This window comes from Rhinatrema bivittatum, chromosome 3 (genome assembly GCF_901001135.1).
Source record: "Rhinatrema bivittatum chromosome 3, aRhiBiv1.1, whole genome shotgun sequence".
In the NCBI taxonomy this organism is placed as follows: domain Eukaryota; kingdom Metazoa; phylum Chordata; class Amphibia; order Gymnophiona; family Rhinatrematidae; genus Rhinatrema; species Rhinatrema bivittatum.
The window spans coordinates 236,442,368-236,468,489 of record NC_042617.1 but is presented as its reverse complement, the minus strand read 5'-3'; the positions used below and the strand labels follow the sequence as shown (position 1 = coordinate 236,468,489).

Below are 26,122 nucleotides of genomic sequence, written 5' to 3'. Positions count from 1 at the left end.
ATGTGATTTTGACCCATTCCTCGAGAAACAGGGAGAGGCGACCGCCGAGGCAAGGGACCGAGGAATGAGTAGGCTGAACTTCATTGCGTGGCAGGCTTGGGGGTGGCACGCGCAGGCTGGCCCTCACGAAAGGACTGCGACCAGGACTGAGCACGAGAGGACCCCCTCAAGGAGCTACCCCGCCCACGAGGAGCGCAACGACGCTGAACCCGGAAACGAGAACGAGAGGGCGCAAAAGACCAGGCGGGCTTAGGACGGTCCTCCGGGAGCTTATGGACCTTGTTGTCAGCCAAGGAATCCATTAGCTTCTCGAGATCCTCCCCGAACAGCATCTTACCTTTAAAAGGCAGCGTACCTAACCGGGCTTTGGAAGACTGGTCAGCCGACTAACTGCGGAGCCAGAGAAGCCTCCGGGCAGACACCGCCGAAGCCATCGCTTTCGCCTGAACACGGACTAGATGTGTCCGCCCCGTACGCTATTACGGCTTCAAGACGCTCAGCCTGCTCCGCCTCTGCTGGCGGAAGCTCCTGGGCACAGAGTAATTGCTGGACCCAGCTGAGGCCGGCTCTCAGCATGAGACTGCTGCAGCAAGTCGCCCAGACTCCGAGAGCCAAGACTTCGAAGATGCGCTTCAAGTGAAATTCCAGCTTGCGATCCTGTGCATCCTTGAGAGCCGTCGATCCCTCTACCGGAATCTTAGTGTGTTTGGTGACCGCGGAGACATAAGAATCTACCGCGGGATACTTCAGCAATTCCAGACCTTCCTCCGGGATGGGATAGAGTTTGTCCATGGCACGCCCCACCCGGAGAGCCCCCTCAGGGGCTTCCCACTCCCGTAGGATCAGGAGCTTAAGCATGGGATGAAATGGAAAAGCGGTAGCCGGGGCCCGGAGCCCCCCCAGGAACGAATTCATATCCTTGGGCAGGGAATCCATGAGGTTATCCACGGTGGGACCCTCCAAGCCAAAATCCTGTAGGACGAAAGGGATGAGGGGCTCGAATTCCTCTTTACAGAAGAGACGCAGGGCTCTGGGGTCATCTCCCTCTAGAGGGGGGAAGTCCACCGCATCCGGAGAGGCGGCGGGGTCCATAAACCCGGATCTGCCGGGGGGTCAGGGAGGGGGGGTTACCCCTGGGACCACCTGCACCCGAACCGGCCCCCGGGGCTCAGCAGCCGGGCCAGTAGACAACGGCGCTGAGCGAGGGATTTTTTTTTTTTTTGGGGGGGGGGGGGGGGGGGGGGGCTTTCGTCCTACTACTGCAGGCTAGCTAAATAAGATTTATGCATGAGGACGACGAATTCCGCAGAAAAAGGGACCCTGAATTTCCGGGGGGGGGGGGGGGACGGACACCCGCGGGGCTCAAATCGGGGGGGGGGGGGGGGTTTGTTCAAAAAAATCTGGCCCCCCAGCCTCAGGCAGCTCCGAAAACGGAGCCGCTGAAAAATCCAACATGGCCGCAGTTCCCGGGCTTTGCCGACCTGGGGAAGGCCTAGCCATGCCAGGAGAAATCGATCCCCGGGCTGGATTTGCCTGCCCTGCCGAGGAGGGGCCTTCCCCACCCGGCAGGCAGGCAGAACAGAGGCCCTGCCGCGAAAAACGCGGAGAGGGCAGCCCACAAGAAAGGCAGGCTGCCTGCCGCGGCATAGCAGAGCCGCGACTGAAGGAAAAAAAAGTAGAAAAAAAGCTTTAATTGACAGCCTGCAGGCCCGGAGTGAGCAGGAGGGAAACCTGCTGACTCCTGCCTGTCTGGCTGCCTGTTCAAGGCTGTGAGGACCAGAAAAAAATAAAAAATACTGGTCTACTGCTGCAATAAGTCAGAGGTAGGGGAATACCTGCATCTTATTAAACTTTTAAGATTTTACCTAATTTTTTTTTTTTTTTTACTGAGCGCAGCAGCGGGTTCTAAACCCTCTCGGCAGCCAGATGGGGGGGGAGACGAGCCCCAGAGAGACTCGGTCCCCACACCTGGAAGCGATCACGGACCCAGGCTATGCAGCACACAAGGGGCAAAGCCCCCCTGAGTCCGGCAAGAGCAGGGAGACGGAGCCGTCTCCCTCACAGGAGAAAAACACTAAGGACAAAGAAGCACTTTTTTTTTTTTAAAGGAATAAAACCAATAAGTACTTGCTTGAATTTATTTATTTATTTATTTATTTAAAGGCTTTTATATACCGGAGTTCATGCACTAGTGCATACCACTTCGGTTTACACAGAACAAGGAACAGAAAATTACATCAAACAGATTGAACAATTAAACAAATATACAATTACATCCAACGATTGGATTGAACCTAAGAAAGAACCTAAGAAAGAAGAAGAAAAGGCTGACTAGCCTAAGGCAGAGAACCGAAGGGGAGCTGCTACACCTGCTGGAGACAGACGAATACAGAAGGGTTATAGGATAGGGTCTGTCCTAATGTGGGACGTCCTTTCAGTTTCGGTCTGTATCCACCTGCTGGAAGGGAGGCTTAGCCCACTGTCTGGACTGATCCGGGTACGTACAGGGAACTTAAATTGTAGAGGGCCAACTAGTGCTGATATCCACCCCCATTCCTTACTTTCAAAAAAAATCATAGGCAAAACTCCCCACCCTATCACCACCTCAAAGTTTCCCTAAAGCATAGCAAGAGTAAGAGAAGCTCTTACCTCTTTTCACTCTGCTGAATACAAAGTGCCAATACAGCTGAAAGATACTAGCACTTAGTATTTATTTGTTCGATTCAGGGTGTAAAGCCCAATCCCTGTTCAGAACTCAGAACTGAATGGGGATTGGCTGCTTTCCTGTCATTGAGTTTTGAACAGGGATTGGGCTTGGGCTTGAGTGATATGAATAAACTAAGAGCCGATATCTTTCAGCTATACTGGTATAGTCAGCAGAGCAAGTAAGTTTCACTGAATTTTTAGCTAAAGTTATCTGAAAACTTTATCTGGATAACTTCTCCGCTTACTAGCATATTAAATATTGACCTCCCAGTTTTTAGCACAGTAAAACTATGGAAAATTTTGCTTTAAGTTACTTGCCTTTCTCCAAGTACAAAATTGTCTGGTTTAATATCGCCATGAATGATTCCAATGTTATGTAGCTGCTCGACCATGTACAGAATACCAATCGCAAAGTAAAGTACCAATGGCTGTGGCATTGTCTTCTCACTAAGATTTTTATACAAATTTATGGCATTCTGTAGGGAAAAAAAATGAGTGTGAAGAAAAATATCCACATAAATGCATTTTCAATGAAGCACAAGATGTGAAAGTTTACAAAACTACATACTGGGATTCTAAAAAATTAAAATATACCCTACCAATAGTGACCCATAGTTGTAGAGCTCTCCAACTAAAATACTTCCATTTATAAAGAAATGGGCAGAGTAAAAGTTGATAAAAAGATGGTACAGATTTGGGTGGAGTCTCTCTCTTAGCTGGGTACCAATATAGAACTCCCATGGCTTTGCTGGTTTCTGAACCTGTAACCAAAAGGGGCAAATGGGTTACCAGAAAAACTGTAACAAAATTTTACAACAGTGAGTTTGTAATTACAATTGTTTATCCCAGAGAATATACATCTAAATTTTATAGGAAGGTATTTTCGCTACCTGGCACTATGCTCAGAATACTTAAAACCAAGAATGGAGAAATTTTCCTTACCATTAGTCCTGGCAGCACATAAGAACATGCCATACTGGGTCAGACCAAGGGTCCATCAAGCCCAGCATCCTGTTTCCAACAGTGGCCAATCCAGGCCATAAGAACCTGGCAAGTACCCAAAAACTAAGTCTATTCCATGCTACTGTTGCCAGTAATAGCAGTGGCTATTTTCTAAGTCATCTTAATTAATAGCAGGTAATGGACTTCGCCTCCAAGAACTTATCCAATCCTTTTTTAAACACAGCTACACTAACTGCACTAACCATATCCTCTGGCAACAAATTCCAGAGTTTAATTGTGCGTTGAGTGAAAAATAATTTTCTCCAATTAGTTTTAAATGTGCCACATGCTAACTTCATGGAATGCCCCCTAGTCTTTCTATTATCCGAAAGAGTAAATAACTGATTCACATTAACCTTGTGGGTTGTTTCCCCTACCAGTAGATGGAGGCTTGAGAACACTTTCTCAGCATAACATCATCACCATTACTTATGAGTGGTGCAGCTCCTGAAAAATCTGGTACACCATTGTCAAAGCTTCAGAATCAGACCCAACATCCAAACTATCTTTTCTCTCTCTCTCTTTTTTTAAAACAATTACATTGTATAACCTCAATTCCTCTGTCTTCATGCCCCCTAAACCAGAAAAGAGCACAGAAGTATAAGTAAATACAATCAGACAGCACTTAGAAGACTAATCATGTTGACACTGCAAACTGAAAAAGCCCTACTTCCCGGGTGGGTCCTGGACTGATGTAGCAGGACTAATGGAATAGAAATAGGTAAGGAACATTTCTCCTTCTATATCGCCCAGCTACACCAGTCCAAGCAACACTTATGTGAAGTACCAAAGCTCCAGTAACCCGGGAAGGAAGAAGCAAGGGCTGTCTTAAGGAATACTGGCTCTGAAGGCTGTATCCTCTTTGGACAAACATCCAGGCTGTAATGCTTAACCAGGGTTTGTAGGGAAGACCAACATGCAGATGTCCATGGGAATGACCACATGTATTTCTGCCCATGAGGAAGGTCATGCACTCTTATAGAATGAGCTTGGAGGCCCTCGGAGGCTTCCTGCCAGCTATAAGGTAGGTAGAATCAATTGCTTCCCTGATCCAGTGAGCCAGAGTGGACTTGGAAGCGGTTTCTCCTTTACACAACCCACCAAGTAAGACAATCTATCAGACCTGTGAAAGTCATTGGGCACTTCCAAATAATGAATGCGCCAAAGGTGGATAGCCAAGCATCTAAAAAAAATCTGAATTCTTTTCTGCACTTTTCCTGAGAGAAAGCTGGACAGAAAACTTCTGATTCATATGAAAAAAGAAACTGATTTTCGTGAGACAGGAAGGCACTGGACGAAAAAAAAACCCAATTTCATTCGAGGTAATCAGAGGAAAGGGATCATGGCACGAAAGGGTCGAAGCTCAGATATGCACATAGCGAAGCAAATGGCTACCAAAATGATTGCCTTCAGAATAAGAACCTTGAAATAAAAATGCCTCAAAGACTCAATAAGGGGGTGCTGCTAGCGCCCTTAACACCAGTGGAAGATCCCATTGAGGAAACAAAAGGGACGGAAAAGCGGCTGCAATCTCTTAACACCTCGGAGAAAGGAACCACATCAGGGTATGCCATCATCGACATGCCATTCTTGTGCCCTCAATAACAAGAGATGGTGGCCACCTGCACGTTTAGAGAATTCAAGGCCAAACCCTTATCCAAGCCCCCTGGAGGAAGGCCAAGATACAAAGAATCTCAGATCTGCAAGGGGAGACCAAATGTTCCTCACAGAAACTTGAATAAGTTCCAAACTCTAATAGAAGCCAGAGAAGTGGATATTTTTCTAGACTTCAAGAACATAAAGATCACAGATGTGGACTAGCCCCTTCTGAAAACCATCTCCACTCAAGAACCAAACTATAAGACAAAACTGAGTCGGATCTTCCAGAACCCACCAGGCCCTACGACTCATTCTGATCTGCATCAGAGCCACATTCCAGTGTCTACTTGGCCAATCCGGAGCCATGAGGATCACTCAGTTGTGTTCTATCTCCACTTTGCGCAGCACCCTGCCTATTAGAGGCCACAGAGGAAAGATAAACAGAAGCATTTCCACTGGCGTCATTGCCTAGCATGGCAAACTCTCTCAGACAGCTGAAGAACAGAGGGACATTGGCAGTTTTGCAGGTTGCCATCAGATCTATGTGGGGGCAGACCCCATTATTAAATGATAAGGTGGAAGGTCTCCTGACTTAGTTCCACTCCCCTGGGACCAGAAGAGTCCTGCTAAGGAAATTTGACAGCACATTCTCCTGACCCGCAATATGGACCGCCAACAGCTTAAGATTCTGCTCTGCCCATGGGAAGGGCAAGCTGGTCTTTGCCAACACTCAGACGCCAGGCGCGTTGTTCACACAAGCCACTGCAGTAACATTGTCCAAGAAAATCCTGACCACCTGGTCCTTGAGGACTGGAAGAAAGTGCTGTAGCAGCAACTGGATCACTCGGGCTTCCCACTGATTGATCGACCACGAGGCCTCTTTTTGAGTCCATTGATCCTGAGCTAAGTGCTACATGCAATGTTCCCCCCAACCTTTGAGGCTCACATCTGTCATCACTTCGATCCAGGTAGGCATCAGTAAACTGATCCCCTGAAGTAGATGAGAAGGCTCCATCCATAAGTGGAGAGAATCTACTACTGATGGGGGATAAGGGAAGTTGGATCCTATAATCCAGTGACTGAGGAGACAGTCTCGACAGGAGGGAGGACTTGCAGCGATCTTATATGGGCTCTGGCTCAAGGAACAAGATCCATTGTCACTGTCATCAGCCTGCAGATAGTCCCAAGTCCTTAGGGTGACCTGAACAATGAACATCTGTACCTGGTGAACCACTTTGCTCACCCTTTGTTTTTGGCAGACGCACACCACCAACCTGCGTATAAAAATGGGCCCCCAAACACTGCAGCGATTGTGTGGGCTGGAGATTGCACTTGGCAAAATTGAAAACCTGGCTCAAAACTTTCTAAGACATGAGTCACTCACATAATGCTTGAACGGCTAACCCATAGGACTTTGCCTAACACAGCAGATATGGATGGACCATAATGTCTTCATGCCTCAAAGCAGCTGTGACTACCATAACACTGGAAAGACACATGGGTAAGTCGCAAGTGCAAAAGGCAGCATCCAAAATTGAAGATGGTCCTGCAGAATGCAAACAAAGAAACCACTGAGCCTCTAGCCAGACTAAGAACATAAGCAATTGCCATGATGGGTCAGACCAAAGGTCCATCAAGCCCAGCATCCTGTTTCCAACAGAGGCCAAAAGAACCTGGCAAGTACCCAAACACCAAGAAGATCCCATGCTACTGATGCCAGTTATAGCAGAGGCCATTCCCCAAGTCAACTTGATCAATAGCAGTTAATGGACTTCTCCTCCAAGAACTTTTCCAAACCTCTTTTAAACCCAGCTACACTAACTGCACTAACCACATCCTCTGGCAACAAATTCCAGAGCTTAATTGTGCGTTGAGTGAAAAAGAATTTTCTCCGATCCGTCTTAAATGTGCTACTTGCTAATTTCATGGAGTACCCTCTAGTCCTTCTATTATCTGAAAGTGTAAATAACTGATTCATATCTACTTGTTCAAGACCTCTCATGATTTTAAAGACCTCTATCATATACCCCCCTCAGACATCTCTTCTCAAAGCTGAACTGCCCTAATCTCTTCAGCCTTTCCTCATAGGGAAGCTGTTCCATCCCCTTTATCATTTTGGTTGCCCTTCTCTGTACATTCTCCATTGCAACTATATATTTTTTTTTTTAGATGCGGCGACCAGAATTGTACACAGTATTCAAGATGCAGTCTCACCATGGAGCGACACCGAGGCATTATGACATTTTCTGTTTTATTAACCATTCCCTTCCTAATAATTCGTGTTTGCTTTTTTAACTGCTGCAGCACACTGAGCCGATGATTTCAAAGTATTATCCACTATGATGCCTAGATCTTTTTCCTAGATGGTAGCTCCTAATATGAAACCTAACATTGTGTAACTACAGCAAGGGATATTTTTCCCTATATGCAAACCTTGTACTTGTCAACATTAAATTTCATCTGCCATTTGGATGCCCAATCTTCCAGTCTCGCAAGGTCCTCCTATAATGTATCACAGATTGTGATTTAATTACTCTGAATAATTTTGTATCATCCGCAAATTTGATAACCTCACTTGTATTCCTTTCCAGATCATTTATAAATATATTGAAAAGCACAGGTTCAAGTACAGATCCCTGGGGCACTCCACTGTTTACCCTTTTCCACTGAGAAAATTGACCATTTAATCTTACTCTCTGATTCCTGTCTTTTAACCAGTTTGTAATCCACGAAAGGACATCTCCTCCTATCCCATGACTTTTTACTTTTCTTAGAAGCTTCTCATGAGGGACTTTTGCCTTCTGAAAACCCAAATACACTACATCTACCAGTTCACCTTTATCCACATTTATTAACCCCTTTAAAAAAAAATGAAGCAGATTTGTTAGGTAAGACTTCCCTTGGGTAAATCCATGTTGACTGTGTTCCATTAAACCATGTCTTTCTATATGCTCTATGATTTTGATCTTTAGAATAGTTTCCACTATTTTTCCTGCACTAAAATGTGGAAGCATGTTTCAGACAAATCTAGAGAACATAGGTACTCTCCCCCCTGCCTTAGTGCCATGAGAACACACCGAAGCGTTATCATCCAAAAACAAGTAACATACAGAGTCCGCTTCTATTTAAAAAAATGCAAACAACCACCTCTGTGGAACTTAGCAAATTTAAGGTCCATTTCAAGTTTTCAGACATTTTATAAGCTGTTAAAAACATCTGTTCATCCAGGCATTTAAGATTAATACTGATCGCTAATGAAAGAGCATAATAATGATTGTACTATGCATTAGAGATGTGAATCGTGTCCTCGATCGTCTTAACGATCGATTTCGGCTGGGAGGGGGAGGGAATCGTATTGTTGCCGTTTGGGTGTGTAAAGTATCGTGAAAAATCGTTAAAATCGTGAGCCGGCACACTAAAACCCCCTAAAACCCACCCCCGACCCTTTCAATTAAATCCCCCACCCTCCCAAACCCCCCCCCAAATGCTTTAAATTACCTGGGGATGCAGCGGCGGTCCGGAACGGCCCCCTCAATTGAATCGTGTTGTCTTCAGCCGGCGCCATTTTGCAAAATGGCCGCCGCAAAATGGCGGCGGCCATAGACCAAAACGATTCGACTGCAGGAGGTCCTTCCGGACCCCCGCTGGACTTTTGGCAAGTCTTGTGGGGGTCAGGAGGCCCCCCCCAAGCTGGCCAAAAGTTCCTGGGGGTCCAGCGGGGTTCCGGGAGCGATTTCCTGCCGCGAATCGTTTTCCGTACGGAAAATGGCGCCGGCAGGAGATCGACTGCAGGAGGTTGTTCAGCGGCGGTCCGGAACCCCCGCTGAGGGAATAGAGGTCCAGGAAGAGTAAGGAATCACATCTCCACCTGAAGAAATGGGAGCTTCTCTTCTTGGAACTCCACCCGGAAGAACTGCAGACAGACTGCTGGAACCAGCAAAGAAAGCCCCTGCTTTGAGCTACTCCCTTCTTGCAGTTCCAAGTGTCACTGATCCCGCTGCGGCAGCAATCACACCAGCGGGAATGGCCTGCAGATGACCCCACCGATGTGGCCCTTAATATGCTACCCTCTTTTTCTCTCTTTCCCACAAAATTTAGAGAGGCTTCTCCCCTCCAAATTTCTGACAGTATGACCCACAAGCACTGCAAACTACTGAAAGCTTCCCATGTTCCTGAAGACACACAGTTGCTTCCTTCACACACAGCTTTAAGAAGCAGGAATCAGGTACTGCACAGGGATCAGGAGAAAGGAGGAAAAAATACAAGAGAGCCTTGTTTAGTCTTTTTTTTTTTTTTAAGATGAGAAACTGCAGAAGAGGAGAGAAAAAGCAAGGTGAGGGAGGTGGGAACAGAGTAATTCCAGCAACTCGACACTGCCAATATTTCAGCAAAGAGACTGATCCCGTCTGAGCCTCTCTAAGCTTTTGAGATGGACGTCTGATTAAATTTCCCACATTAAAACAAACACAGTAAAATGTCTCCCTGCTAACAGGGTTTTCTGCATTACCCTATAATGGAGAAATTACTTACCTGATAATTTCCTTTTCCTTAGTGTAGACAGATGGACTCAGGACCAATGGGTATAGTGTACTCCTGTTAGCAGTTGGAGACTGATCAGATTTCAATCTGACGTCAGCCCCTAGTACATATACCCCTGCAGGAAGTGCAGCTCTTCAGTATTCTCCTCGAAAAGCATTGTGGATGTGTGTGTGACTGACTGATTGATTAACTTAATAATGTGATTTACTTAAATAACTTGTTAGAACATTTAAACTTGATTAACTTGAACTGGTTGATTGACTGTAGCTGGAGACCGCCCTTGTACTCAACCGGAAGGCATCGACACTCGGCAGGGTGGATGCCCTGGGTAGATGAAACCTGGTTTACCCTTGATTTCTTGACAAAAATCCATGTAAAACGGCAGCCAAGGGTGGGATGCTGAGTACATCTGTCTACACTAAGGAAAACAAAATTATCAGGTAAGTAATTTCTCCATTTCCTAGCGTGTAGCAGATGGACTCAGGACCAATGGGATGTATAAAAGCTACTCCCGAACCGGGTGGGAGGCTGCCCGTGGTCCACTTAGAATTGCCCTTGCAAATGAAGTGTCCTCCTGAGCCTGCACGTCCAGATGGTAGAATCTGGAGAAGGTATGGATGGAGGACCACGTTGCCGCCTTGCAGATCTCGGCAGGTGACAGCATTCTAGTTTCTGCCCAGGATACCGCCTGGGCTCTGGTAGAATGGGCCTTGACCTGTAGAGGTGGTGGTTTTCCCACTTCTACGTAGGCCGCCTTGATGACTTTTTTGATCCAGCGGGCAATGGTTGCCCGCGAGGCTGCTTCTCCTTGCCTCTTTCCGCTGTGAAGGATGAAAAGGTGATCCGTCTTTCGTACTGGTTACGACATTTCCAGGTATCTGGATAGGAGTCTGCCGATGTTGAGGTGGCGTAGACTATGGGCTTCTTCCGAATTCTTCAAGCCATCCAACATTGGTAGTGAGATGGTTTGGTTAACGTGGAAGTGTGAGACCACTTTGAGGAGGAAGGAGGGCACCGTGCGTAGTTGGATGGACCCCGGGGTGAGTCTGAAGAATGGCTCATGGCAGGACAGTGCTTGTAATTCCTTGATGCGGCGGGCCGAACACGCAGCCAGCAAGAACACAGTCTGTAAGGTTAACCGACGGAGGGACAGTCCTTGGAGGGGTCTGAAGGAGGATCCCGCTAGGAACTCCAAGACGAGGTTGAGGTTCCATAGAGGTACTGGCCACTTTAGTGATGGGCGGATGTGCTTGACTCCTTTCAGGAAGCGTGATACATCTGGGTGCGAAGCTATGCTGTCGACCTCGCTCCCGGAGCCGTAGCATGACAACGCTGCCACTTGTACCTTGATGGAGTTGAGGGACAGACCCTTCTGTAGTCCGTTCTGTAAGAATTCCAGGATTATGGGAAAATTAGAGGGGCGTGGCTTGACGTTGTGGTCTTCGCGCCAGGCCTCAAAAACTCTTCAGATCCTTATGTTCGTTAGAGATGTGGAGAACTTGCGTGCTCGGAGGAGAGTATCTATTACCGTCCCCGAGTATCCGCTCTTTTTCAGGCGGGCCCTCTCAATGGCCAGACCGTAAGAGAGAATTGAGCTGGGTCCTCGTGAAGGATCAGGCCTTGTTGTAGTAGGTCTCTGTATGGGGGTAGGGGTAGTGGATTCCCTGCCAGTAGTCTTCTCATGTCTGCATACCAGGGTCTTCTTGGCCAATCTGGAGCCACCAGAAGAACTAGTCCCCTGTGTCGCTGTATCTTGTGTATGATTGCGCCCAGCAAGGGCCACGGCGGGAAGGCGTATAGCAAGGTCCCCGGTGGCCAGGTCTGTACCAGGGCTTCGATTCCCTGGGAGTGCGGATCTCGCCTGCGGCTGAAGTATCTGGGTACTTGAGCATTGGATCTGCTTGCTAGGAGGTCCATGTCTGGGGTCACCCACCGACTCACTATCATCTGGAAGGCGGTGGACGACAGCTTCCATTCTCCTGGGTTTAGACTTTCCCTGCTGAGGAAGTCTGCCGTGATGTTGTCTTTCCCGGCGATGTGGACTGTGGAGATCTCCTGGAGATTTGCTTCCACCCACGCCATCAGGAGGTCTATTTCTAGGGACACCTGTTGGCTTCTGGTTCCGCCCTGTCGGTTGATGTAGGCCACAGTCGTGGCGTTGTCCGACATCACCCTGACCGCTTTGTCTCAGAGTCTGTGGGCGAACCGCAGGCAGGCTAGTCTGACTGCCCGCGCTTCTAGGCGGTTGATGTTCCATCCCGCCTCTTCTGCGTTCCACTGTCTTGGGTGGTGGACTTCGCAGTGTGCTCCCCATCCATGTAGACTGGCATCTGTGGTGAGCAGGGTCCAGATTAGGAAGGATAGTCTTGATCCCCGGCTCATGTGGCTGGTCTGCAGCCACCACCATAGTTGGGTCCGGATTCTGCCCGGGAGTGGTAGATGTACGGTGTAGTTCTGGGACAGTGGGCTCCATCGCGATACCCACTTCCAGTTTGGATGTCATCAGCCCGAGGACTTGCAGGTAGTCCCATGCTGTGGGATGAGGAGCGTTCAGCAAGGTCTGCAGCCGGTTCCACAGTTTTGATCTCCTTGAGGGGGTCAGGCTGACCTTGCCTTCCTTGGTATCGAATCGGACTCCTAGGTATTTCAGTGACTGTGAGGGCTGTAGGGAGCTTTTGTTTGTGTTGACCACCGATCCTAGGCTTTCCAGTAGTGTTATGACTCTGCTGGTTGCTTGGTGGCTTTCCTCCGGTGACTTTGTCCTGATCAGCCAATCATCTAGGTAAGGGTGAACGAGGATCCCTTCCCTCCTCAGTGTTGCCGCCACCACTACTATCACCTTGGTGAACGTCCGGGGTGCTGTGGCTAACCCGAAAGGTAGTACCCGGAATTGATAGTGACGATCCAGGACCTTGAAGCGTAGGTAGCGCTGGTGTTCCCGATGAATTGGGATGTGTAAGTAGGCCTCTGAAAGATCCAGAGATGTGAGGAACTCCCCTGGTTGTGACGGATCCTAGGGTTTCCATGCGGAAGCGGGGGATCCTTAGGTGGCGGTTGACTGACTTGAGGTCCAGGATAGGCCTGAATGTACCCTCTTTCTTGGGTATGACAAAGCAGATGGAGTAATGTCCAGTATTCATTTCCTGTGTAGGCACCGGGATTATGGCCTCGAGGGCCAGAAGTCTGGATAGAGTAGCTTCCACTGCCGCCCTCTTGAGGAGGTCGTGGCAGGGGGATTCTATGAATCTGTCTGGAGGGGTTCGAAGGAAATGCAGGTAGTACCCCTCTCTCGGATGATGGCTAGGACTCACTTGTCCGAAGTTATCTCGACCCATCTGCGGTAGAATAAGGCTAGTCTTCCCCCTATGGCTTCTTCCCTTGGATGGGTCGGCTGATTCTCATTGTGGGGTGCGGCTGGGGCCTGTCCCCGAGCTGGTTCCCCCCTCTTGTTGTGCTTGTTCCAAAAGGACTGGTTCCTGCCCGCAGGGCGGGGGGCTTGATAGTTGCTCTTGTAAGATTTGAAGCGCTGTGAGCTTCTGACCCTGGAGGACCTGCGGAAGGGACACTGGTTTCTCTTCGTCTTGTCTTCTGGCAGGTGTAATAATGGGGAGTCGCCCCATTTGTTGGCCAGTTTCTCTAGTTCACTGCCAAACAGGAGGGATCCTTTGAAGGGCATCCTCGTGAGGCATGTCTTGGAAGAGGCATCAGCCGACCAGCTTCGAAGCCAGAGTTGTCTCCTGGCCGCCACTGCGGCCGCCACTCTGGCTCCTATGCGCACTAGGTCGGAGGCAGCGTCAGTGAGGAATGATACTGCTGGTTCCATGTCTTCTCCCGGGGTGTTGTTCCTGGCTTGGGATAAGCAGGCACGTGTCACCACGGTGCAGCAGGCCGCAATCTGCAGGGACATGGCTGCAACTTCAAATAACTGTTTTAGGATGGCTTCCAGGCGCCGGTCATGAGCATCTTTGAGCGCCGCTCCTCACTCCACTGGGATGGTAGTGCGCTTGGCGACCGCGCAGACTATGGCGTCCACTCTAAGGCATGCCAGAAGCTCCTTGGTCGCTGGGTCCAGGGGGTACATGGCTGACAAGGCTCGTCCCCCTCTGAATGTGGACTACGGAGCATTCCATTCCAAGTCAATTAGCTGTTGTGCCACCTGTAGGAGAGGAAAATGGCAGGACGTCTGGCGAAGGCCCTCCAGCAGAGGGTTCATTCTAGGTTCCCCCGAGGTGCCTTGGCCCGGGATAGCGAGTTCCGTTAGACATTGGGATACGAGGGCCGGGAGCTTGTCCTTTGTGAAGAAGCATCTCATGGTTCGGTGTGGCTCTGTCCCCGAGGGGAGTTCCCCCTCTTTCAGGGGCTCGACTTCCTCTTCGGAGAAATCCGTGTCCCTGTAGATGGGGCTTCTGGGTGGTGGGAGCCTGTGCCTAGGCCTCGAGGGTCCTGGGGCATGTGGGTCCTCCGGTGGAGCATGTGGCTGATCAGCCAGAGGCTCAGTTTGCATTTTGACAAAGGCGTGAATACCCTTGAATAATTCCACCCAGGATATCGATGCTGGGTCTAAGTTGAGGGGCGCAGGTTCCCGGGGGGTCCCCGATTGTGGGGCAGGCCCTGACCTGGATCTCCCAGGGCGTCGGCTTCCTCACTCTGTGCGGCTCTGATGTGGCATGCAGGGCAGAGGCCTTGAGCTTTAATTCCTGTTTCTGGAGGTGCCATGTCTGTGAATGCGTAAGCTCTTGTGCGCCTGAGATGTGCGCGTAGATATGCGCCCAGCTCTGTGCGTGCAACTTATGCGCGCAAGGTTTTATGTGCGCGTAAGTTTATGCGCACAAGGACTTTTGTGCGCTTTGCTTTATTTGTGCGCTAGGATCGAACGGCGGGCGGCGCGGTGAATAGTGCCAAGATGGCGACGGCGAGCATGCGGGTAATATGGCGACCTCCTCGGAGGGTCTCCATGTGGGCAGACCCTTGGAAATAGCCGGGGCCTGGCCCTGCTAGGGCGGATCAACCCTGTGGCACTGGTTCCGATCGGTGACCTGTGCTCCTCCTCGATCCTCGGAAACCGGATTCAAACAGAAGATTTTTTACCTTACCTTGTCTTTGGCGCTTCCCGGTTTCGTTCTGGGTGGCTGCGGGGGGAGAGGGCAAATACCTTCACCGCCGTGCTCGAGGAGTGCACCCGCTGCCTCTCAGCCGTGCCAGAGGATTGGGGGCTAGGTCCCCGCTGCAATTCAGCCACCGGACCGAGGCTCACCTCCGAGGGACCACGGAAATCACCTCGGGAATCTCAACTGGGGGAGGGACCCGAGGGTATCACCGCAGGAAAGCGGGGCTCGTCTTCAGGTAGGTTTTCCCCTTTAATTTTGGTTTTCTTCTTTGGATTCGGTTCAAACGCTGCGAGAGCGTGCAGATAGTCCCTAACTGCTATGGAGACAGAAAATACTGAAGAGCTGCACTTCCTGCAGGGGTATATGTACTACGGGCTGACGTCAGATTGAAATCTGATCAGTCTCCAACTGCTAACAGGAGTACACTATACCCATTGGTCCTGAGTCCATCTGCTACACGCTAGGAAATAGCTAATAGCTTTATTTAAATGTGATTTGCATATGCACATGCTAAGCATTGTTGAGATTACTTACCTGATAATCTCCTTTTCCTTAGTGTATGCAGATGGACTCAAAACAAGTGGGTATAGTGTGCTCGTGCTAGTAGTTGGAGACTGATTTGACGTCAGCACGTGTACATATACCCCCGCAGGAAGTGCAGCAATTCAGTAATCTTCCTTGCAAGCGCTTTATGGATATATGTGTAACTGACCGATCGATTAAATGAACAGGATTACCCTGACCGATTGATAGTAGCTGGAGACCGCCAGGATTCTCAACCGGAAGGCGTCGACACCCGGCAGGGTGGATGCCCTATCATAAGATAACATGGCTTACCGTGAGTTGGTGAATCCCCATGTATGCTGGCAGCCGGGCGGGATGCTGAGTCCATCTACATACACTAAGGAAAAGGAGATTATCAGGTAATTAATCTCAACATTTCCTAGCGTGTAGCAGATGGACTCAAAACAAGTGGGACGTACAAAAGCTACTCCCAGACTGGGCGGGAGGCTGCCCGAGGTCTGTTCAGGATTGCCCTTGCGAATGCTGTGTCCTCCCTGGCCTGGACATCCAGACGGTAGAATCTGGAGAAGGTATGGAGGGAGGACCACGTCGCCGCTTTACATATCTCTGCAGGCGACAGCATCCTAGTTTCTGCCCAAGAAGCCGCTTGCGCTCTGGTAGAGTGAGCCTTGACCCGTAGAGGTGGTGGTTTTCCCGCGTCTACGTAGGCTGCCTTGACAACTTCTTTGATCCAGCGGGCGATAGTTGCCCGGGAGGCCGCTTCCCCTTGCTTCTTCCCGCTGTGAAGGACGAACAGGTGGTCCGTCTTTCGTACTGCTTCTGACATTTCCAGGTATCTGGATAGTAGCCTGCCGATGTCGAGATGGCGTAGAATTCGACCTTCCTCTGACTTCTTCAAACCGTCCGTGGTAGGCAAGGATATGGTTTGGTTGAGGTGGAAGTGTGAGACTACTTTGGGTAAGAAGGAAGGAACCGTGCGAAGATGGATAGCCTCTGGAGTGATTCGGAGAAACGGATCACGGCAGGACAGTGCTTGTAGCTCTGAGATGCGGCGTGCTGAGCATACAGCCAGCAGGAACACCATCTTCAAGGTTAACAAACGGAGGGACAGGCCTCGAAGTGGTCAGAAGGCGGGTCCCGCTAGAAATTCCAAAACTAGGTTGAGGTTCCACAGGGGTACTGGCCACTTCAGTGGCGGGCGAATGTGTTTGACTCCTGTCAGGAAACGTGACACGTCTGGGTGTGTGGCGATACTGTTGCCATCACTCTGGGGACCGTAGCAGGATAGCGCTACTTGAACCTTGATGGAATTGAGGGACAAACCCTTCTGAAGTCCATCTTGCAGGAAATCTAAAATGATAGGGATTTTAGTGGCATGTGGATCGGTGCCGTAAGATTCGCACCATGCTTCAAATACTCTCCAAATCCTGATATATGTTAGTGATGTGGAGAACTTGCGTGCTCTGAGGGGTGTATCTATTACCGGCCCCAAGTATCCTCGTTTCTTCAGTCTAGCCCTCTCAAGGGCCAGACCTTAAGAGAGAATTGAGCTGGGTCCTCGTGGAGGATGGGACCTTGCCGCAGCAGGTTCCTGTGTGGAGGCAGTGGTAGTGGATTCCCTGCCAGTAGTCTTCTCATGTCTGCGTACCAGGGTCTTCTTGGCCAGTCCGGGGCCACTAGAAGAACTAGGCATCTGTGCCGCTGAATCTTGTGTATAATGGCACCCAGCAGGGGCCATGGAGGAAAGGCATATAGCAGGATCCCCTGGGGCCATGGCTGTACCAGGGCATCAATCCCCTGGGATAGAGGATCCCGCCTGCGGCTGAAGTATCTGGGTACTTGAGCGTTGGACCTGTCCGCTAGGAGGTCCATGCCCGGGGTCCCCCATCGATCCACAATCATCTGGAAAGCGGTGGGCGACAGCTGCCATTCCCCTGGACTTAGGCTTTCTCTGCTGAGGAAGTCTGCGGTGGTGTTGTCCTTCCCGGCGATGTGGACGGCGGAGATGTCCTGGAGATTTGCTTCCGCCCAAGTCATCAGGGGGGCTATTTCTAGGGATACCTGTTGGCTTCTGGTTCCGCCCTGTCGGTTGATGTATGCCACCATGGTGGCGTTGTCTGACATCACTCTGACCGCTCTGTTTCGAAGTCTGTGGGCAAATCGCAGGCACGCCAGCCTGACTGCCCGTGCCTCTAGTCGGTTGATGTTCCACCCCGACTCTTCTCTGTTCCACCGCCCTTGGGCGGTGAGTTCTTCGCAATGTGCTCCCCAGCCGTTCAGGCTGGCATCTGTCGTGAGTAGGGTCCAGGTTGGGGAGGGCATTCTGGACCCCCGGCTCATGTGGCTTTGCTGCAACCACCATCGTAGCTGATTCCGCACCCTTGCTGGAAGAGGTAGGTGTACGGTGTAAGTCTGTCATCGCGGGCTCCACCGAGATAGGAGGGTGCGTTGTAATGGTCTCATATGCGCCCGCGCCCATGGTATCACCTCCAGAGTGGATGCCATAAGGCAGAGGACATGTAGGTAATCCCAAGCTGTGGGCCGGGTGGCGCTCAGCAGGGCCTGCAGACGATCCTGGAGCTTTGCTCTTCTCTTGGAGGTCAGGCTGACTCTGTCTGCCTGGGTGTCGAATCGGACTCCTAGGTATTCCCGCGACTGAGACGGCTGTAGGGAACTCTTGCTCAAGTTTACTACCCATCCTAGGCTCTCTAGAAGAGCAATAACTCTGCTGGTCGCCCGGTGGCTCTCTTCCGGTGACTTTGCCCTGATCAGTCAATCGTCCAGGTAGGGATGGACGAGAATCCCTTCCTTCCTGAGGGCCGCCGCAACTACAACTATGACCTTGGTAAAGGTCCGCGGTGCGGTGGCTAACTCGAAGGGTAACGCCCGAAACTGGAAGTGTTGGTTCAGGATTTTGAAGCGTAAGTAGCGCTGGTGATACCGATGGATTGGGATATGCAGGTAGGCTTCAGACAGATCTAGGGATGTGAGAAATTCCCCTGGCTGTTCTGAATTTTTGACAGATCGCAGAGTTTCCATGCGAAAGCTGGGTACCCGTAGGTGTCTGTTGACTGACTTGAGGTCCAGGACGGGCCTGAAAGTGCCCTCCTTCTTGGGCACTATGAAATAAATGGAATAATGCCCAGAATTCATCTCTCCTGCAGGTACTGGGATTATGGCTTTTAGGGATAGGAGCCTCTGTAAGGTAACCTCTAGTGGTGTCCTCTTGAGGGGCGAACAAGGAGATTCCACAAACTTGTCCGGCGGGAGCCGCAGAAAGTCCAGGTAGTACTCTTCTCGGATGATGGAGAGGACCCACTGGTCCGAGGTAATCTCGACCCACCTGCGGTAGAAGAGGGTCAGCCTGCCCCCTATGGCTGCTTGTCATTGCGGGGTACGGCCGGGACCGGAACCAGAGCCGGTTCCCCTCTTGTCGTGCTTAGTCCGAAAGGACTGGTTCCTGGCCTGCGAACGAGGTGCTTGGTAGCGAGTCCTGTAAGGGTTGAAGCGCTGAGAGGTTCTACCTCTGGATGGTCTAGGAAACAGGCGCTGCCTCCTCCTTGGCCTGTCTTCTGGTAGACGGGGTAATGGAGAGGCCCCCCCATTTATTGGCCAGTTTCTCGAGGTCGCTGCCGAACAGGAGGGATCCCTCAAAGGGCATCCTCGTGAGACGTGTCTTGGAAGAGGAGTCGGCCGACCAGTTACGTAGCCAGAGCTGCCTCCTGGTTGCCACTGAGGATGACACTCCCTTGGCTGCTGTACGGACTAGGTCGGAGGCTGCGTCAGTGAGGAACGAGAGAGCTGATTCCATCTCTTCTCCTGGGGTGTTGTTCCTAGCCTGTGATAAACAGGAACGCATCACCACGGTGCAGCAGGTCGCAATTCCTAGGGACATAGCTGCCACCTCAAAGGCTTGCTTCAGGATGGCGTCCATGCGTCGGTCATGTGTATCCTTGAGGGCCGTCCCCCCTTCCACCGGAATGGTGGTGCGCTTCACAATTGCGCTAACTATGGCGTCTACCTGAGGGCACGCCAACATTTCCTTAGTTGCCGGGGCTAAGGGGTACATGCCTGCCAAGGCCCGACCCCCTTTGAATGAGGCCTCCGGAGCAGCCCATTCCAGATCGATTAGCCGCTGTGCTGCTTGTAGGAGGGGAAAATGGGAGAGAAGTTTGGCGTAGGCCCTCTAACAGAGGGTTCATTCTAGGTTCCCCTGGGGCGTCATGGCCAGGGAGAACCAGTTCCGACAGGCATTGAGAGATCAGGCCTGGGAGATCCTCTTTGAGAAAGAAGAGCCTCATGGTCCGATATGGTTCAATCCCCGAGGGAAGTTCTCCCTCCTCGGGGGGCTCATCGTCTTCTTCCGGGCAATCTGAATCCCCATAAGTGGGGCTTTCAGGTGGCGAGTGGCCGTGCCTAGGCCGTGAGGGTCCAGGGGCCGGGTCATTCGGTACGTATGGACCCGGTCGGGGAGCCGATTGCATTGTGACAAAGGCATGAATCCCCTTGAACAATTCCACTCAGGAGAGCGAAGTAGGATCTGGCCTCAGGGGCATCAGGCCTCTCGGGTTCTCTGGCTGCTCACTGCTGCCTGCGAGGTCCGGAGTGTTCCCTGAGGAACCGGCAAGTACGCTGGGCTGCGACCGGCCCTGGCCCGGGACTCCCAGGGCCTCTTCACATTGGGCACATAGGGAGTCTGCATCCTCGTTCTGTGTGGCTCTGAGGTTGCATGCAGAGCAGAGGCTTCTGCCTGATTCTGGACGTGCCGGCTCTGCTGAAGCATGGGCTCTCTTACGCTCCATCTCGCTGTTAACTCCGCTAGAGTCTGCGCTTTGCAATATGTGCGAAAGGTGTGCGCCTGCCATCAGCGCTCAGCAACATGCGCCTAGGAACGGGCGCCTATGAACGTGCGCCTAGCAGCGAATGGGCACCTATCACGTGTGCCCATCAATACGCGCTTAGCAACAGGCGCCTATCGACGTGCGCATAGCAACGGGCGCCGATTAGCAACGGACGCCTATTGCCGTGCGCTCAGTAACGGGCGCCTATTGTCATGCGATTAGTAACGGGCGCTTATCGCCGTGCGCGTAGCAACAGGCGCCGATCGATGTGTGCTTGAGCATGTAACCACAGGCGCCCCTTGCGCCGTGACGATCCAGGCAGAAGGCGACGGCGAGCAGGCATGCAAGATGGCGACCCCCTTGACGGGCTGCCACATAGGCAGACTCTGCTACTCCTCGGTTCCTCGGAGACCAACAAGTAAAGATATACGCCTTACCTTGTCTTCGGCGCTTCCCGGCTGCAACCCGGGCGGTCTCCGGCTGCGGGGGGAGAGGGTGAGTACCTTCACCGCCGCGCTCGAGGAAGTGCACCCGCTGCCTCTAGGCTGCGCCCGAACTTATCTCGCTCGGGGGCCAAGCCGCACCCGAGCCCTTCTCACTCGGGGGCTGGGTCCCTGCTGCGACCGAGGCACTTACCTCAGAGGGACCACGGAAATCACCTCGGGAAACTCAACTGGGGGAGTGACCGAATGGCATCACTGCAGGAGTGCGGGGCTCGTCTTCAGATAGATGTCTTCTATTAATTTAGTCGTTAGAATTTGGAAAAAAACGCTCAGCGAGCGTGAGGTAGCTCCAAACTGCTTTGGAGACGGAAATTACTGAATTGCTGCTCTTCCTGCGGGGGTATATGTACACGTGCTGACGTCAGATCCGTCTCCAACTGCTAGCACGGGCACACTATACCCACTTGTTTTGAGTCCATCTGCTACACGCTAGGAAAATGTTGAGATTACTTACCTGATAATCTCCTTTTCCTTAGTGTAGACAGATGGACTCAGAACGAATGGGTATAGTATGCTCGTGCTAGCAGTTGGAGACGGATCTGACGTCAGCACGGGTGTATATATACCCCCACAGGAAGCGTAGCAACTTAGTAATCTTCCTTGCAAAAGCTGTTATGGATGTGTGTACTGACGCTCAGTGAAAAGTGAAACAGGATTCCCCTGACCGATTGATAGTAGCTGGAGACCGCCAGCATTCCCAACCGGAAGGCGTTGACACCTGGTAGAGTGTACGCTCTTATGGAAACAGATGACATGGCTTACCTTGAATCGGTGAAACCCATGTACACAGGCAGCTGGGCCCATCTGTCTACACTAAGGAAAAGGGGATTATCAGGTAGTAATCCCAACATTTCCTGGCGTGTAGCCAGATGGACTCAGAACGAATGGGATGTACAAAAGCTTTACTCCTAGCCTGGGCGGGAGGCTGCCTGAGGACCATGTAGTACCGCCCTCGCAAATGCTGAGTCCTCCCTGGCCTGGACATCCAGACGGTAGAATCTGGAAAAGGTATGGAGGGAGGACCACGTCGCCGCTTTACAGATTTCCGCAGGCGACAGCATCCTGGATTCCGCCCAAGATGCCGCTTGTGCTCTGGTAGAATGAGCCTTGACTTGTAGAGGCGGGGACTTTCCAGCCTCAACGTAAGCTGCCCGGATAACTTCTTTAATCCAGCGGGCGATGGTGGGCCGAGAGGCCGCTTCACCTTGTCTCTTCCCGCTGTGCAGGACGAAAAGATGGTCCGTCTTTCGTAGGTCTTGTGTAAGTTCCAAATATCGGGGCAGCAATCTGCCAATGTCGAGATGGCGTAATAAACGCCCTTCTTCAGATTTCTTCAGTCCCACCGTGGTAGGCAGGGATATAGTCTGATTGAGATGAAACCGTGAAACTACCTTAGGTAGAAAGGAGGGAACCGTACGAAGATGTATAGCCTCTGGAGTGATCCTGAGAAAGGGATCACGGCAGGACAGTGCCTGTAACTCGGAGATGCGGCATGCCGAACACACCGCCAGCAAGAATACCATCTTTAAGGTGAGAGAATGAAGAGACAGGCTCCGAAGGGGTCTGAAGGTGGATCCCGCGAGGAAATCCAAAACAAGGTTGAGGTTCCACAAAGGTACAGGCCACTTCAGTGGCGGACGAATATGCTGGACTCCCTGCAGGAAGCGAGAAACATCCCGGTGCTTGGCGATGGTCTTGCCATCCCTCCTCCCTCCTGGGACCATAGCAAGATAGGTCCACAGGCAGATCGCGAGGCCTTTCACCGCCGGCAGCCCCGACGCAGCACGCCGATAACTCCGCCTCCAGCCAGCCCCTCCGGGGACCAGCCTATCGCAGAGCCGCACCGCCAGCCAACCAAACGCGGCCACTGAGGCCTTTAAATCTTCACCCAAACGGCGCCGCGCGCCATGCGTCGCGCGCACGAAGGAGCGCGACAAAGGGGCCTGCCCCTTTGAGCGCCCTGAGTGACCCTTTGACCTAATATAAAGCTCTGTTCTATGCCCTGCCATTAATTACTGTTGCAACAATCAAAAAAAAAAAAAATTGCCTTGGACTCAGCCTTTTTAGAGGCAAGTGTTTACTTGTTTTATTCTAGATTTTGTTAGAATTAATAGTACCTAAAGCCGTTTACTTGTCTCATTTACCTATCTTACTTACTTACCTGTATTTACCTAGATTAGTCCTGTCTTTACCTAGAGTTGGTTGGATACAACAGCACCTAAGGCCTAAAGCAACTAGAGTCTTAAACACTCTTCTACATATCCTTAACTCTAATGTTACGTACTCAAACTCCCCTTTACGTCCCTCCTCCCTCCCCCTCCTCCCTTAATTATAGGTAAGTTACATTGCTTCCTAGTATCCTCCACTCTGTCAGCCCTCATCTACTGCAATCGACTGACTGCTACACTCAATACAAAATACAACCTCACTTTATACAACACACAAACACACAAATACACACTCACTTTTACCTGTGCAGCCTCAAAATGCTAAACATCCCAACACTCAGCTATTATAGACATAGACCTACTGCACCGCATGCCATACGACAACGATCAAACCTCAAAAGCATTCACACAACCATGATCTCCCCACCACTCACTCAAATCATCGGCCTCACAGCACTCACACTCATCCTCTTCAATGCACAATCATTAAACAAAAAAACCTCTATACTTAACGACATCCTCTCAGACGAAACACCAGACATCTGTGCAATAACAGAAACATGGTTGAAAGACACTGATAATGTTCTCCTTAACCAGCTCCCCAACAATATATACGATATAGTCTCCATCCCCCGATTAAAAAAGAAAGGTGGAGGCATTCTCTTAGCCACCAACAAACAACTCAAACTCACACTCCAACCCATCCCCCCCCCCCAGCTAAATTAGAAATTGGCTTGTTCAAAGCCCCCTCTCTACAAATCTGCCTCATTTATGCTCCCCCTGGAACTCTTAACAACAACCCTTCATCTCTCATTGAATATATAGCTAAAAATATCTCTATCGACTCCCCAGCTATTATCCTAGGAGACTTTAATCTCCATGTCAACACAACACCTCATACACCTAGCTGCTCCTCCTTCCTGGAAGCCATGAAATCACTAGGATTCAAGCAAATCATAAACATGCCCACACATAAAGCTGGTCACTCACTCGACCTCATCTTTACAAACCGTCACTTCGTAACTGATTCTCTATCATGCACACCCATCCCATGGTCTGACCACTATATCATAAGAACATCCAACACTCTTCAAAGACCGCCGCCCCTCCCAATCTGCTCTACCACTATACAATACCGAAAAACATGCAATAGACGCGAGCTTACCACAGCTCTATCCAACACCCAGTTTAACCTTGATCTATCAAATGCTGACACTGCTTTAACTTCATGGAATGAATACACCCTCTCAGTTGCTAATAACATTTGCCCCCTCATTACAAAAAAACTCTCCTCTCAGAAAAATACAAAAAACCCTGGTACACTCCCACACTAAAAGACCTAAAACAAGCCCTTAGAAAAGCTGAAAAAAAATTGGCGTAAAGAACCCACACCTACTCTACTTGCACGATACAAAACTTCGCTGCAAAACTATAGTGAGATGATCAACAATGCAAAAAAGAATTTCTATGCTGGTAAAATACATCAATTTCAATTCAATCCAAAAGTATTGTTTGAATATGTCACTTCACTTACTAACCTCACTCCAAATATCATACCAGAAGAAGAAGCCAAAATCAAATGCGAACAACTGGCTTCTTTCTTTCAGGACAAAATTAACAAAATTATGACATGCTTCCCCCATAATTCCCACATGCCCCAATTCAATAACCTCTGTCACACAAAAGACTCTGCACCTCAGCTAACAATCTTTGAAAACACAGCAACAACTGAAATTGAATCCCTGCTCAAAAAAGCTAAACCCTCCTCTCACCCGTCTGATACCATCCCCACAAAACTCCTACTCACTGTCCCTGATCTAATAGCCAGCCCCATTTCTAACATTATCAATACTTCCATCGAATTTGGACAAGTACCCAACTCTCTCAAATTTGCTATCCTTAAATCTACTTTAAAAAAACCTAAGCTCGACCCATTAGACCTTGCCAATTACCGCCCTATTTCTAATCTCCCATTTATTGCTAAAATCCTAGAAAAAACTATCAACCGTCAACTCAGTGACTATTTAGAAGAACACCAAATCCTCTCTCCCTCACAATACGGGTTTCGCAAATTACATAGTACTGAAACTCTTCTCTTATCACTGTCTGATTACTTTCTCAAAAGCCTAGATAGAAATCAACTACATCTTCTAGTAATCCTGGATATCTCAGCGGCTTTTGATACCGTTAACCACCAAATTCTCCTCCAACGCCTACACGAGATTGGAATAATTGGTACCGCTCATAACTGGTTTACTTCCTACCTGTCCAACCGTAATTATAAAGTCAAAATTGGCAACCACCTATCAAAAGAAATCCCCCTGAAGCAAGGAGTCCCGCAAGGCTCTTCACTTTCATCTACCCTTTTTAACATTTATCTTCTTCCGCTTTGCCATCTCCTCGCCAACCTTAAACTTCCACACTTTTTGTACGCTGATGATGTACAAATTCTTATTCCAGTAACAGAATCCATATCCAAAGCCCTTGAAATCTGGGACACTACTCTCACTGCTATCAACAATCTATTAACCTCCTTACAACTTGCCCTCAACTCCACAAAAACAGAACTCATGATCATATCTCCTCCTACTCCATTACATACTTCGCCTACCTCACCTATAACACCAACGCACATACAATTCTCTCACCAAGTCCGAGACCTAGGAGTCATTATTGATGACCAAATGACCCTCAAAAAATTTATCAGTGCAATCCTTAAAGAATGTTTTTTCAAATTACATACACTCAAAAAATTGAAACCCTTGCTTCACGCATCTGATTTCCGGACAGTTTTACAAGCCATGTTGTTTTCCAAAACAGATTATTGCAATTCACTCCTCCTAGGCCTACCTAAAAATGCCATCCGCCCCTTACAAATTCTGCAAAACACTGCAGCCCGTATCCTTACCAACACAAACTCAAAGGAACATATTACGCCAGTTTTGAAGGACCTTCACTGGCTTCCCATTCAATATCGCATACAGTACAAGACATTAACACTGATCCATAAAGCCCTCCACAATCCTGAAATGAAATGGTTTAATAATTCACTGCAATTTCAAACTTCTATTAAACCTACCAGAAATCAATACCTCGCCACATTACAGACCCCCTCACCCAAACTATATAAC

General features: G+C 49.9%; 1 protein-coding gene across 3 annotated transcripts in view; it reads right to left on the bottom strand.

The window, feature by feature from the left end:
* The window catches only part of BUB1 (BUB1 mitotic checkpoint serine/threonine kinase), a 403,183-nt gene that overhangs the window by 52,928 nt on the left and 324,133 nt on the right, over nt 1-26,122 (bottom strand). For all 3 annotated transcript variants that reach the window (XM_029594322.1, XM_029594320.1, XM_029594321.1), the window contains 2 exons: nt 3,306-3,467; nt 3,025-3,182 (listed from right to left, as the gene is read on the bottom strand). In XM_029594322.1, coding sequence (XP_029450182.1) covers nt 3,025-3,182; nt 3,306-3,467 — 320 coding nt within the window. The remainder of the gene's footprint in view (nt 1-3,024; nt 3,183-3,305; nt 3,468-26,122) is intronic.